Source organism: Podarcis vaucheri (assembly GCF_965113315.1).
Source record: "Podarcis vaucheri genome assembly, chromosome: 9".
Lineage (NCBI taxonomy): Eukaryota > Metazoa > Chordata > Lepidosauria > Squamata > Lacertidae > Podarcis > Podarcis vaucheri.
In genome coordinates, this window is record NC_138767.1 from 27,220,824 (window position 1) to 27,235,833 (window position 15,010).

Sequence of the window (15,010 nt, forward strand, 5' to 3'; positions counted from 1 at the left end):
TATCTTCTGGTGGAAAACTGCCCTTTGGTTTTACCAGCCCCAGCTGTAAGAGGAGCAAACTGCAGAGCTGCATATAAATAAGATAGAAAGTTTAGCTGATCAGTAATACAGAATATTTAATGCTCCACTAACACAAAGAACGGAGAAGGTAAAATGTTACATGTGAAAGAAAAGCAAGAATGGAAACACATAAATCTTAGCTGACCATTTGTAAAACTCAATGTAATGTTTATTTATAAACAGAACAAATATTTTATGTTGTTACATGGGATGTCCACTTTTAACCTACTCAGGCAGTACAAAAAGTATCGGTTGTCATGCTTTAAAATAAAAAGCAATGGTAGGAGTACATTTTGTAAACCCATGGCATTGAAGGTGTATTTTTCTTATTATAGGACCATATAACACCAGTCCTAAAAGAACTACATTGGCTTCCAGTACGTTTCCAATCACAATTCCCCAAAGTGTTGGCTGCTGATCTTTAAAGCCCTAAACAGCTTTGGCCCTGTATACCCAAAGGAGTGTCTCTGTCTCCATTGTTCAGCCCAGACACTGAGGTGCAGCTCCAATGAGTTCCCTCATTGTGAGAAGTGAAGTTACAGGGAACCAGGCAGAGGACTTTCTCAGTAATGGTGCCTGACCTGTCGAACGCCCTCCTGTCAGATGTCCAAGAGATAAATAATTATACAACCTTCTGTAGATATCTGAAGGCAGCCCTGTATTGGGAAGCTTTTAATGTATGGTGTTGTTGTGTTTTTGTATATTGTGTTGGAAGTCACCCAAAGTGGCTGGGGCAAGCCACTCAGATGGGTGGGGTTACAAAAAATATTTTTAGTAATAATAATCACCACCACCACCACCATATTATTCTTATTCTTATGCTAAAAATGCTGAGGGCCTGATTAGCAGTAATTATATTTATGAATGGTTGTAGCTATTTTAATACATGACTTAAGAGATTCACATCATTAAAATTCTACTCCAGATTGTAAAAAAAAAAGGTGTAAACCATGGAATTCACAGTGTTGAATAAACTACCTTTGGCCTTACCTGCAAAATGGGATTATGAATGATATGCCTTGAGAGTTCTTAAGATAAATGAAATAACATCAGTGCATGCACAGATCCCTGTTCAACAAAGTAACACAGTGGAGGATACTTGGGTGCTACACAAGCCTTTGTTGATCGTTTACCATGAGTGTGCAGAAAACGCCTAGAAAGAGGAACAAAGCATCATCACTGGCTTCGTGTTATGTTTAAACTGAGGATTGTGGTTTGCTTCGCACCATAAAACCTTTTGTTAAGCCAAAGTTTCTTCTTGGCTTACCAATCATCGTTTGGAGTGAAGCATACCACAGGTATAATGTTAAGCCAGAGATAGTGGTTTGTTGTTCCTGCTAGTTAGAGGGCAGGAGTGAAGGGCACAGTGTTCTGTGCATTCATGGTAAACCATTAACTATGGCTTACCATGATGTATGAACTGGGCTTCTGTCTGCCTTCAGTAAGAGAACAGAAAAGGATTCAGATACGTAAAATGGGGGACTTAACAATGCATTCAATAGGATTTACAATAACAGCAATCAAAGCACATGGTGTTGTGCAGCACAACAATGGTGGTTTGTTTTTCCCTAGAGTGGTAGAATTTTAAATAAGCTCTGAGGTGCCAGACTACATTATTAGCCAAATTTCAATTAAGTTGCTTTGTTTACTTGTTCTTCTAGAACCAGTAGCGCTGTATGCAATACATACTAACAAAGTTATTTTGAACACCCAGTGTTGTGCCCACAGGGTGCCTCTGAAGGTAAATGAAATATAGAAATCCGTACTATATATTTAAAGTGTGGTATGTATTCAGGATCTCTCCTCACAATGTGTTTAATTAAACACTTCAATTAAACACTACATTAGATTTGGAATTACGAAGATAGCACGTGCAAAAAAAGAAAGAAAAGAAAAGGCACTATTTATGCCTTCCTCTGTGTACCATAAGAAAATAGGCTGGTTTGCATATGATGCTTGCTGAACTACAGTTTAGCACTATGTGCATTTGCTAGAATAGGCCTGAGCTAAGCACTGGGCTCCCAGGGTCCCCTTATGTATGGTGCAAAACCATGGGTTTGGATTGCTTGCTCTCACAAGCAATAAATAAATAAAAGCAAAAACGTAACTGAAATATAATTTGGCCCTCACAAAAGTATCATTCTAAAAATAGAAGAAAAGCAAAATGATCACAAACAAAAGGGGTCAATATGGGTATCCTGAGCAAGAATCAAATATAAAGTATCACTCAAGCAACTTTCATCTCTGGAAGAACATCCTTCCGATCGAAAAAGGGTGGAGACATTCACTTGTATATTACAAGTGCAGATATACAATTTGAAGTTGTATTCCAGCCCCCTCACAAAATGTGTTGAGAGATCCATGGAAGTATTTATTTACTGTAATGATGGGAAGTATTACCAGTAGTGTAAGATTACCAGTAGGATGAAACCAGATGCAACATTAATTGCATATGAACAATTAACAGGCACTTTCAAAATGTAAATAAATTGAGGGGGGGAAGTAAGATCAGGTTTAGCTCTTTCTCTCCTGATAAGAATTACCCCCCCACACACACCCCCAAAACTGTTCTTGCCTTTGGAGGGAAGCTCCCATTGGAGACAGAAAAGGGGACAGACCCAGAGGTTTTATTGATTATGCAGACTACTTGCTAATTAGGTTCCCCACTTGACATGAGCTCAGTCAATTTTTGGCCAAGGCACGTCCATTTGCCATACATATATTACATATAACATCAGGTATGGTGCTTGCTGGCATTGTCAATCAACTGATCGATGGAACATGCAAAGCCCTGTGCCTTTTTTCACAGAGTTGATTTCAAACCCCTCAGGCAAAGGAAAATAGCTCATGTGACAAGCTTGGCTCGCCACAAGTGAGGGTGGTAAGAATCGAGTTCCTAATTCCTGAGCTGAAGTAACATATCAGCCCTACACAATACTTGGAAAAGTTCCTTGGAAACCTACCACTTATTTCTGCTGGAAACAACTCTATCTGTGTTCAAGGAAGCTTTGGTGGCACCACTGAAAGGAACATGTATGCCTACAAACAGCTGTGCAATATTCTTAATTATAAGCAATTAACAATGGAGAGATACGTAAACTGTGTGTCGAAAGGTAAAACCCTTCTTGCAAGCATGCTGACCACAATCCATCTTCTGTTGAAGTCAGAGGGTGACAGAACTCCCACTTTTGGATTGTATAGTTTGGGTAGGGTTTCTATAAGGACACACTTTGGAAACAGGAATAAGAAGATTTTCTTGCAAATGAAGCTCACTTTGCAGAGCCAGGCACAATTCAAAATATGCCATTCACCATTTCCTTGTTTTTGACGGAAGAGCCCCTCACTCAACCTCGTCCTTCTATGAGGATATCTACCTGCACAGAGACAGTGGGTTGAATACTGAGCTGGACTGCAGTGTTTACATTTATATCCCACCTTTTCTTCAAGGAGCTTAAGGTTCTTCCCCTCCCCATTTTATCCTTACAACAAACCTGTGAGGCAGTAAGCTTCATGGCTAAGTGGGGATTTGAACCCTGGTCTCCCAGGTACACCACACTGACTATAGTCATATAAAGTTAGTCCTGATATCATGAGGCAATTACCCACCCTTCCAGAACTAAACATTCATGTCAACAAATGTGTGACTGGCACATTAGATACAGGACTGTTGAGTGGGTTTCAAAAGAGTATCTTATAATACACGATGTAATATGTTTGGCAAACTGGCTGTTAAGCTTTGCACTGGACTTGCTACCAGCCCAGACATACACCTAACTGTGTATTCCACATCCCTGCTGCCGCCACCTTCATTTGCCCTTAACTTGGCTCTACTTCCTACCTACCTTTGTCCTCTATGCTAATCAAGGGACAACTTTAAATTTGCTTAATTCATATGACATTGCACAGTGTTTGGTAGTAGTCTGTTCTGTTTTTATTTGGCTCGTGTATCTGTAGGTAAAATACCCATGAATGTAGTCATCCACCTCCATCAAGAACTACCTACAGAGCTTTACTATTCATCAGCAGAACGACAAGTCCTAGAAAGGAGGGGTTCTTCAGAAGCACTTGCTCTTTTTAAGGGGAATGAAATGTATAGTTAAATGTTGGAATAAATTTTCACACCATGTGGTACCTGCAGTGGAATACAGGAGGTGGTGTAAGAGAAAGGGTAAAAGCAGAGACTAAATTTTATTGTTTGTTGCAAATACTGCACAATACTCACAGGAACTGGGCACTGGCTTGAGCAATAACTCAGATTTCATATTACAAACACCTCCACATATAATTGAAGGGAGAGCCCTATCATGTTCTTACATTTTCAGAAATCCCATCTACGTTTAATACCAGAAGATCACAATGACTATACAGAAGGTTTTTTGATTAACTATAATATTGTAGCAGAACAGTTGCACTGGCCATTGCTGCATCTACTTTGCCCTGATATTTGCACGGTCTATGAGATGGGTGCAGGATCTGTGGTCTCCAAATGTTGATGGACTACAGATTCCATCATCCCTGGCCACTGGCCACGCTGGCAAGAGCTGATGGGAACTGAGGTGCAGCAACACCTGGAAGGACACAGGTTTCTCACCCTCGTCTGTAACCTTGGCTCTGGAAGAACTGATAGCAATTAATTCAGGATGTCATGTTATACTGAACTGATGCAGAAGTTACAAGCCTGTATTTTAAAAGTCTTGCAGCTTCCTTTTGCTACGTCAACAGATCTAAATGCAAGAATTTCATCTCTTAAGTGTGAACGTTTCACAGGAGGAAAAATCTGGCAGATAAAGATCCTCACCATCATCTGAACACTCGAACTTGACTTCCTTTTCTGATTTGACCAGTCAGAGGGAAAGGAAAAGAAGAAAATGTGACTGGTTGGATTTGAGGTATCAATGCATGGAGAACAGTATATTGTTTGTTTGTTCTAAGAACAGCCTAATATACAGGTATTCAGGATGGGAGTGGGATCTCCTGCATGAGAAAAATTGTGAAAACAAATACTTTGATAAGGTGCACACTCTCCACCCGCCACTTCATAGGACTGCAAACACAAACGCAAAACAGAGTCCTGAACACACAGCAAAGAAGACACCCATAAGTGTAGTGGTACTAGCAAAGTGTTGGCGACAATTATACTTAGCATTACTGTTTAAACAGACCAATTTTGACAGAGATAGTTACAGACATACAAGACCTTAGTACTGAATGAAACAAGCTGTCTGAATTAGACCACATTTTAGGTAAGTTACCCTATTGAAATTACCCAGTTAGGAACACTGGAAAGGACCAGGTTGACTTTGGATAATGTCCTTTTATAAAGTGCCCAAATTATTGAAGGCAGTAGAGACGAACACCCTGTATTCCCCTCAGTGATTCAAGCAATATATTGAAATAGGTCCACTTAATCTTGGAATTTGTGCTTGGTTCATGGAAGCAATAGGTTGCCAATGGCTGGTTTTGAAAAAGATAGGTTGGACCTAAGTGATTAGGGTGCCTTTAAGTGAATTATGAAAGGGTATACATGTAATGAGTCCAAGAGAAATATACAGTGAATTAGATATTTAAAGGTAAGTAACAAACTTCAAGAAAAAAGTTGCAAGGATAAAAGCTGAGGTCAAATACATATTTCAATGAAAACTTGCAAAATAGAAGAAATGGAAGTTACATTTTCTAATATTAGCTGGATTGCTTTATCTTGTGTTTACAAGTCCTCCTGGGAAGAAGAAATATTCCCTCCCCACCCCCCACCCCTCCAGCTCTTCCTTGGCTATTTTGCGAAGTATTTACCCAGAATCTTTAATTTACAGAGCTTCTCTCCTATTATGAAATTCTGAGGTCACCCAAGTTTAGAAACTCTAAAACACACAGGAAAACTGCAAGATTGTTCTGCTTCTTACGGACATCTTTATTCGGTGTAAACTTATGCACTGACTTCCGCCAAAGCGAACCAACTACGGCTGGCAGAACCCAGCTCAAGGGCTGCCAACCCCTTAGGTATAACCTTCTGACAAATAGAATGCCAAGGACACTTGGAGGCTGCCTTCCCAAATGGCTGGTCCATGATCAGCTGCAAAGCAGTGACTTAAGTTTATTCAAGCATATATATTTTCTTTTTCTTAAAAAGCAAACCCTAAAGGAAGAGGACCAGTTATTTCGGTGCCAAAGTAAAGAGAATTTGGAAAGTCACATGGTAATGAAAAGTAAATGAGACGTATTGTTAGATGACCTCAGTATTTGTAGCCTACCTTCACTCCATCAGGTTTCTTCAGTAAACTCTTGGCTGCTATAAATTGAAAGGAAATAAACAATGTCAGCCAATGTAATTCGAAATCAATGAAACAAAACAAATGAACAAACTGGGTGTATTTTCTTTTCTTCTACCCTTTGCATTTATCATCACATTTAAAACATCTTACCATACCATTTTTATATTCTGCCTTGCAGTTGTCTTTGTTTTAAATATTTGCTTGTTATCTATATTAAGTAGTGATGTATGGAAGTGAGAGCTGGACCAAAAAGAAGCCGAAGAATTGATGCTTTTGAATTACGGTGCTGGAGGAGACTCTTGAGAGTCCCGTGGACTGTAAGAAGATCAAACCTATCCATTCTGAAGGAAACCAGCCCTGAGTGCTCACTGGAAGGACAGATTGTGAAGCTGAGGCTCCAATACTTTGGCCACCTCATGAGAAGAGAAGACTCCCTGGAAAAGACCCTGATGTTGGGAAAGATGGAGGGCACAAGGAGAAGGGGACAACAGAGGACGAGATGGTTGGACAGTGTTCTCGAAGCTACAAACATGAGTCTGACCAAACTGCAGGAGGCAGTGGAAGGAGAAGTGCCTGGCGTGCTCTGGTCCATGGGGTCATGAAGAGTCGGACAAGACTAAACGACTAAACAACAACAACATATTAAGTATAAAAAGGTAAAGGACCCCTGACAGTTAAGTCCAGTCGCAAACGACTCTGGGGTTGCTGCGCTCATCTCACTTTAGTGGCCGAGGGAGCCAATGTTTGTCCACAGACAGTTTTTCCAGGTCATGTGGCCAGCATGACTAAGCCGCCTCTGGTGAACCAGAGCAGCGCATGGAAATGCCATTTACCTTCCCGCCAGAGCGGTACCTATTTATCTACCTGCACTTTGACGTGCTTTCAAACTGTTAAGTATAGATGCCTATAATACCAGTAATATTTTTACTGCTGAGTGTAGAGCATTAAAACCTCCACACGGAGGTAATATTGGCTATTAGATCTCTAGATTATTTCTGTGCGTTCATGCAGACCTGGAACAGGTAACAACTTCTCTGGAAGACAAAACCGTTATATCCCAAGAATTTTTTTTGGCATAGAGGTGAAGGAGAAATAACAGTCTGTCACTGCCATTCAGCAGTTTAAAACACATGCACTGAAACATCTACCTGTGAAAGGTATCTGGAAGACCAGCAGATTCTCATGTTACAGGTGCAGTGAGTCTTAAAGCCTAGGTGCTGCAAACAAGTGGACCATTTACTACTATTTTGAGATGCTTTGTTACAAAAAAAGGACTGATACATTTTTAGTTCATAGAATTGTAGAGTTGGAAGGGACCACGAGGGTAATTTAATCCAACCCCCTGCAATGCAGGAATCTTTTGCCCAATGTGGGGTTTGAACCCACAACCATGAAATTAAGTTTCTCATGCTCTACCAACTGAACTATTTGTCTCATAACACCTAGGTCCAACCAATCTTTACTAATTACAGATTGGTTTATAAGAACAATGCTACGGATAAATATATTTGATAGAATACTGGGAAAAGCCCAAGAAAAATGCATCCAAGTTGCAGTACTGAGCATCTGAGGAAAAACATCAGGTTCCAAGGATGGACTAATATCATGTGTCATACCTGGGGCCATTGTGTAGTTAAAAGAAAAAGGGAAAATTTGGTGCATTGATTTGTTTCCAGCAATTTGCCTGTAAAGCGTACTGTAGCTGAAATTAAAAAGACTAAACATTTTAATCCCACTGCCTTCAATGAAACCTCAGCTATTATCCGATGAAACTTTTAATTAATTTAAGCATATATATTTTTCATACATATGACAATTTCTCCTGGATGGTGCTCAGCATTTGTTTTTTTAGTAAGAGAGCCAGAAGTAGGAATACTCTGCAGATACACAATATCATTTATTTCCCTCTTCTTTGGTTGTCACATCTATCTTACTGTGGCTTTGTGCACACAAGGAATTTGCCCCAATAGAAGCGGCGTGGAAAAGACTAGGGTCAGATTATCGTTAAGAATTTAAACCCAACTGCCATTAAAATTTTGCAATATTTAGACAGATATCATCACTTTCTTTTAAATTAAGGTGGTTCAGAATAATAGTCATGTGTGAAAGTATGATGTTGATAATCACAAAGGAAGCAATTTTCTAAATTATAAATGCATTTGGAACTATATCTTTCACAAGATATTTTGAGGAAATTGCACCACATTATCAATACAAATATAACCATCTTGGTACAAGTGAAATAATTGCCCATGCAGATATTTTACTATGCTCTAAATAGAAAACAGGGAAACTGAGTATCTGTTTGGCAACTTACCAGATGGAGTCCTGTGCATGGTGATGGGGACACCACTGCATACACAAGGAAATGTCTGCTATACCTACATAGATCTCCATCAGGAGTGGGGAACTCTTCCCAGCCTGAGGGCCACATTGCCTCCATGCAGGGCAGTTCAGCATGTGCCCCTCATTGCATTTTGGGTGGCCCTTGGCAACATTTGACGCCCCCTCCCTGCAGTTCTTGCGCTGCCTTCCCAAAGCCTGGTAAGCAAGGTGCTGAGCTTTGGAAAGGAGGTGTGGGGGCTCTGACAGGTTCCTAGAGTCCTCCAACCTTCTTTCCAAAGCCTAGTCTGTGCTTTCCCAGCTGGGGGGACAAGGTGGGAGGGCTCTAGGACCCTGCCAGAGCCTTATGCTTCCTTCCCAAAGAAGGACACCTTGCTTAGCTGGCTTTGGGAAGGCAGAAGAAGGGCTGGGGAGGCATCAAATTTTGGGCTCACTCTCCCCTTCGCACCAGGTGACAAGGCAGTGTGCAGCCCACAGGTTCCACGTCAAAGTACTCTTGTGGCCTACTTGGTATGAAAAGTTGGACCACTCTGCTCCAGTGGTCACATATCAGTGGTGGGTGGACCACAGGCAAATGTGGGCAGATCAATCAATGAAATTTTTACCTTTGCAGAGTAGGCTAGTTTCTACACACACTCACACACTCCTCTGTCCTCCATCCGGGGAAGAAAGAGGAATTATCAGAGTTCAAGGCCACATTCCAATCTGGCAGAAATACTCAAAGAGGGTGCGAAGAAGGGTCAGTTAGGGATGGTGCTGGCCTGGAAAAGGGCTACATAGGCTTGGAGGGCTGTGTATTCAGCACCCAGACTTAAGGTTCCCCACCCCTAGTCTTCGTGAACAACCTGCAAGTTCATTTTCCAGTTAATATAGCCCTCTTTTTGAGGAAGAAATAATGAACAATCATACACACGTTGCTTGCATCACCCATTACCTCATGTGGGAAATGGCAGAGCATAATGTGCTGCACAAGCTCTTTCCCATACATACAGAAACCCATGGTCTTTATTCATCGTATTTACAATTCCACTACAGTGATACAACATACATTTAAAGAATAAGTCCTTTATCTGAGAATGAAGCAGCAACCCAACTGCCAACCATTAGGACTAAATATCTGCTGTAAACAATGAGGCAATATCCTTGCAATGTCACAGCCATTTGTGGCACTATACTGCAGCAGCAATCAGTACAACTGGTGCATACATTTTTAAACATTAAAAACATTTAAGGGATAAAAGCACAAATGAAAAGAATGACAACTTTGCTAGTAACTAAGCTTAGTGAACTTGTGGCATATTGGCTTAGATGTAATGAGCACATGTTGGATTGGCTTTTGAAAGTTCTTTGGGTTATATTTCATTGTATATCAACAGAACAACTATGACAGCCATAAATTTGGAATTCACCCCTTCTGCTGTAAGCACTGCTGTAATATGTACTATGGGGCAGTGAGTAAAATATATCCAACCAAAAGTTCATAATTAATCTCAGCTACAAAAGCCACTGGGCTGGGCTTTGAACCAATCACTGGCCTAGTTCAGATATACATTTCCCAGCTAGCGAAAACACACTTTAGCAACCAGGAAGGAACATCAGGACAACATGCTCCACCCTTATCTCCCACATTCCTTGGTGTGAAGATCCAGGTTAGCTTTAACCACAGTTCTCCTTTACAGCCAAAATGGGGAACTGTGGTTTAATGTCAGCTTACCTACCACCATCTTGAACCATGTGCAAACTGTGGGTAATCCTGATGCTGCACTGTATCACATTGTTCCAGAAATAATGGGAAGATGTAGTTTTAAGCTATACGGTATTGGCATGCCAAGGAAGGAAAGGGACAAGGGAGGGAAGGGGAGTTCTGACGCTCATTCCCAGTTACTAAACTATGGTTTAGCAAACTAGGAAATGGATATCTGAATTAGGAAACTAACTCTCATTTTAACTTACCTCACAGGATTATTTCGGCCAAAAGAGATATATTTGATGCTACAGTATCAAAATATACAAAGGGGTGATTTACACTGAGCATATTGTAACCATTCATTTGAACCTGTAGAGGATAGTTACAATGAAAGACACACCAATTTCAATTAAGTATATTCCCTAATAACCATTGAGAACAACAAAAAAAGAAGATGTGAATTTTTGCCAATTTTTCATAGTAAAAAGGTCATGAATTTAAATAATGTCCTACTTATATATCAGCTAACCCAAAGAAACGGAATTGAGGCTGGAACTGGATGTTATTAGAGTCATATGACTGTTGTGAAAAACAGCATCTTTGTGTCTCCTCTTTCTTTCTCTTTCTCTCCTCAGTAACATCTAGTACTACAAAGTATGCCATGATATCATACTCACTGAAAGTTCCCTTGCCCCCACAAGCAGCAGCCAATGAAATGGAGCAGAGGAGGCCGGAAACTCACAGCGTGATAACGTCACGGGACTGCTATAACACCCAGTTCCTACCAGACACAGCGTACCAAAAAACAAGAGTGATTTGGGACAGGCAGCACATTGTTTGGGAGAATGAAGATAAAAACATTCCTTTCAGCTCCCGAGGGGGCTTACCTCACAAGAAACATACATTCCACATTACAGGAAGAACAACAAAAAAAGGAAATAAATAAATAAAACACTTTTATAGATACATCATTATGGACAATTTACTCCCCAACAAGGCATGCGATGCAACAACAAAAATCAAAATTAGATCCCCCTGGATGGCACCTTTTCTTAAATTAACCACAGTAGACAAGTGCCACTCAAGAAGAATGGAAAGAACAGAACAGGGTCAATTCAGGAATGGATGAATGGAGTAATATATTAAAATTATTCTTTGTTCTGGGGAAGGTTACAAAAAAGGAGAGAAAATTACAGTGGATATAGGGTGCTGAACAACAACCATTGCAGGTGACCAGACACATCTTTAAATCTATTTTTGTTGAGAAGATACTTAGTTTGATGTTTCGACTAGAACTAAGGTTAAATGGGTGGGTGTGGCAGTTTTGTAAAAACATTCATTAGATTCCACACTACCATTTTAATCATTTCCCACAAGCAGTGGGTATGAACAGCCACAAAAAGGTAAGGTTAACACCTCTTGCTGCAAAATCAAAACTTTTGTGGCAACAACTGGACCTGAAGAATGCTCAGTTCATTTGCAATTGATTATTACATGGAAATTAACACAGTTCTTGGTAGTTTATTGTTATCCTAGCATATAACAGAGAGGCTGGGCTGTGTACTTGACAAGAGCAATGCCTTTTAATTTCTCTTATTACCAGTGTAAACTCTCCCATTCACATTTAAATTCGTAAAGTACTTAACTCTGTCACAACTGCATCTTGGTTCAGTACTTGTTATATCCGTGAACAGATAGTTTGGGGGCTATTTGGAATCTGTTTGGATTTTCACTAACCTGAATAATTTGCTATTATAGTCTGGTTTTAGCCAGAAGTCTTTACTTCTTCACTTTGATGCTCAGCTGAAGGTGGTAGATGTTAAATTTGACACCATATATCTCAAGTGTTCTGCCATAGTTTAAAATGTGATAGGCTAATCATAAATTAATGAATTATATTACAGAGACAAAGGCATTGGGCCCATAGGTGCCTACTTTCCCTATTTGGTAATCAGGCACTGTCTGCAGTGGCAAATTCAACAAATGGTGGTAAGATGTCTTGTTGGTAATAAGATAATGGAGATTGCTCTCTAGATTCTATCTATGTTTCTATCTATGTATCATCTAGGTTTTGCATTTTATATTCTCCTCAAGTGATATAAAAGGTGAAGGGACCTCTGACCATTAGGTCCAGTCGTGACCGACTCGGGTTGCGGCGCTCATCTCGCTTTACCTCAAGTGATATACGTCTTTGCAAATTAGTAGGAAAATATCATGTAGAAAAGTTATTTGAAAGGTTGAACTGGACTAGCAAGTCTTCAACTTTCACTTTCCAAACCATCTTTAAAGTTATAATTTTTGGGTTCCTCAATTGGCATTGGCTGCCAAACGGGAGGTCCTTATAAAACAAAAAATGTAAATGCGGCCATAATCTGCCCTTTAAAATGAGGGGAATTCACTCCAAGGAGCATCCAAAAGCATGTCGAAAACAACAACTCTAAAAATCAAGTAGACCAGTATCAACAAAATGCAAGTTGACCTGCCGTTTGACAGAAAAGGTTTCAATAAGGACTTCCAGGTATCTCTAGCATTTCTACTTTGGCATATAGCTTTTCTGATCCCAAGAGAAGAGAACTCGTTATGGTATAAAGTCTTCATGTTTTCAAGTCATCGTTTTGAATCTGATGCCCTCCAGATGTTTTGGGCTACAGCTCCCATTAGCCCCATCTGGCATGGCCAACTGTCAAGGGTGTTGGAAGCTCTAGCCCAAAACTTGTGGAGGGCACCAGGTCGGGGAAGGTTGTTGTAAACAATGCCAGCGGATCTAATAACCATGTCTAACTACTATAATATGAAAGGCAGTGAGAAATGACCAGAGATGAAGAATGGAATTAACAAGATGCCCGCTTAAAAAGTTTCATCTCACTCCAATTTTACTTAGCCAATGCAAAGCAAACAGATGTGTATTAAACAAATATGGCATCCGGACACATGCAAAGATGAACGAATTTTGACATGTACCACAGGAACATATACATCTCAGCAATTAGTAATAAGGTGTCACACAGTGTACTGAACATACCTGAGAAATTTCTTGTAGCCAGCATAGTTGTCAAAATGGCACCCTAAAAAGACATTCAACATAGTAAGTCCGTATCCTCTAGAGTATATCTGAAGATAAGCAAAAGGATCTCTCTCTTATTTCAAACACACAGAGACCTGCTGTTGGGTAACATTTCCTACATTTGAAAAGTTTAAATGGCCCATGTGACTATGTAACATGCTTCTTTATTTTAAAATTTATACCCAGCCTTTCCTGATGAGATAAACTCAAAAGCTTACACAAAAAAATCAAAATAATCAAAGTGACAATAAAAACAGTTCAAAATACTGGAATCAATTTCCCACGTTAAAACCAAGACGAGGATGCAATTCAGTTTTAAAAAATGGGCAGGCAGAACTGTAGCCCACGCTAAAATCTCAATGAAACAATACAGTACTGGCTGCTTGCCTGAAGCATAAATAGAGGGTGCATAAAATGTGTAAAGGATAGATTGCCTCAAGGAACACAGGGCTGTTCAAAACTATTTGCAAAGCTCTCCCAAAATTTTTTTTTAAAATAATACTGAATAATATAATTTTCTAAATGTGTAGGTCAGAAGTTAAAATCCTTTGTTAATCACTTTAGACTTTATTGAAAGAAAACCCTGCATCACCGTTAATGTGGAGTGGAGGTGTGCAAACAGGCGCTCTCTCATTCAGTCTACAACAGGACTCATGGGGCAGAGGTGCTGTTGCTAATTGAAATCTTTGCAAGGACTCTGAAGTGGGAGGAACTCTGTATGAGAAAGAGGTCCTCTGTTTTCTTTAACGTTTGGAAATGATCTATGGAACATTCCTGGACAGTACAGAGGGGAGGGGAGGAAATATACTGGAAGTACTGGATCAGAATGATGGTAAGTCAAATGTTGCAAGCTGAAGTATGCATATACAGTTAGTATGCATAAACATTCCCAGTCTGTCGTTTACTGAGAACTTGATTTGTGAGAGGGCTTTTGTTTTTGAAACGTTCCCCCCCTCCAACCCCCTCCCTCCAAGAAACTGTTTGGTGGTAGGAGAGAACTCAAGGGGGAAAGAGGTGCAAAATTAGGGAAACGTTACTGTCACGTATGAGAGAGGGAGAAGCAGCCATAGAGAATACAGACACTCAGCTAATGAATACCTGCTGCTTTTAAGAGACACTAACTATATGCTTTCAGTTTCTCAACTAGCAGGATGTCTGGGGGGAAACTTGCTTCCTTACCTTAAGTTTCCTTCTTGCATTGAATTTCTTCAGGCAGTCTACAGTCTCCTGTCTGTGCATCATAGAAGCCACAGTAGAACGTTGCTGAAGAAAAAAAAAAAGGGGGGGGGAGAGAAGTGTTTTGGTACATGCAACCAGATTTGCAAATTTATTCAGTATTAACAATCTCCATGAACAATGTTTTCTGGAGCTACTTCCAGATGCCAATGACAACTCTGGAGCCCTTGAAGAAAATGACAAGACTCTTCCCACAATTTGACTGGTTCTGCAACTAAATAAAACAAAAAGAACCCCACAATTGCCCTGCTTTAACAACAATAATCCTTTGAAATGATCAGAGAGCAGTGCAAGGTCCTCATATCTAAACTTTAGAGTCTGAAGTGTTTAATTAAAAGTGGTTGGCTCTTC

At 40.1% G+C, this 15,010-nt stretch overlaps 1 protein-coding gene across 14 annotated transcripts in view; it reads right to left on the reverse strand.

Annotated features, from left to right (window-relative positions):
• CAMK2D (calcium/calmodulin dependent protein kinase II delta) overlaps positions 1-15,010 on the reverse strand; it is a 145,493-nt gene that overhangs the window by 30,090 nt on the left and 100,393 nt on the right. For 9 of the 14 annotated variants that reach the window (XM_082236991.1, XM_082236990.1, XM_082236995.1 and 6 more), the window contains 4 exons: positions 14,603-14,686; positions 13,382-13,424; positions 6,309-6,346; positions 4,859-4,891 (listed from right to left, as the gene is read on the reverse strand). In XM_082236991.1, coding sequence (XP_082093117.1) covers positions 4,859-4,891; positions 6,309-6,346; positions 13,382-13,424; positions 14,603-14,686 — 198 coding nt within the window. The remainder of the gene's footprint in view (positions 1-4,858; positions 4,892-6,308; positions 6,347-13,381; positions 13,425-14,602; positions 14,687-15,010) is intronic. The other 5 variants (XM_082236993.1, XM_082236988.1, XM_082236996.1 and 2 more) reach the window with 1 other exon arrangement.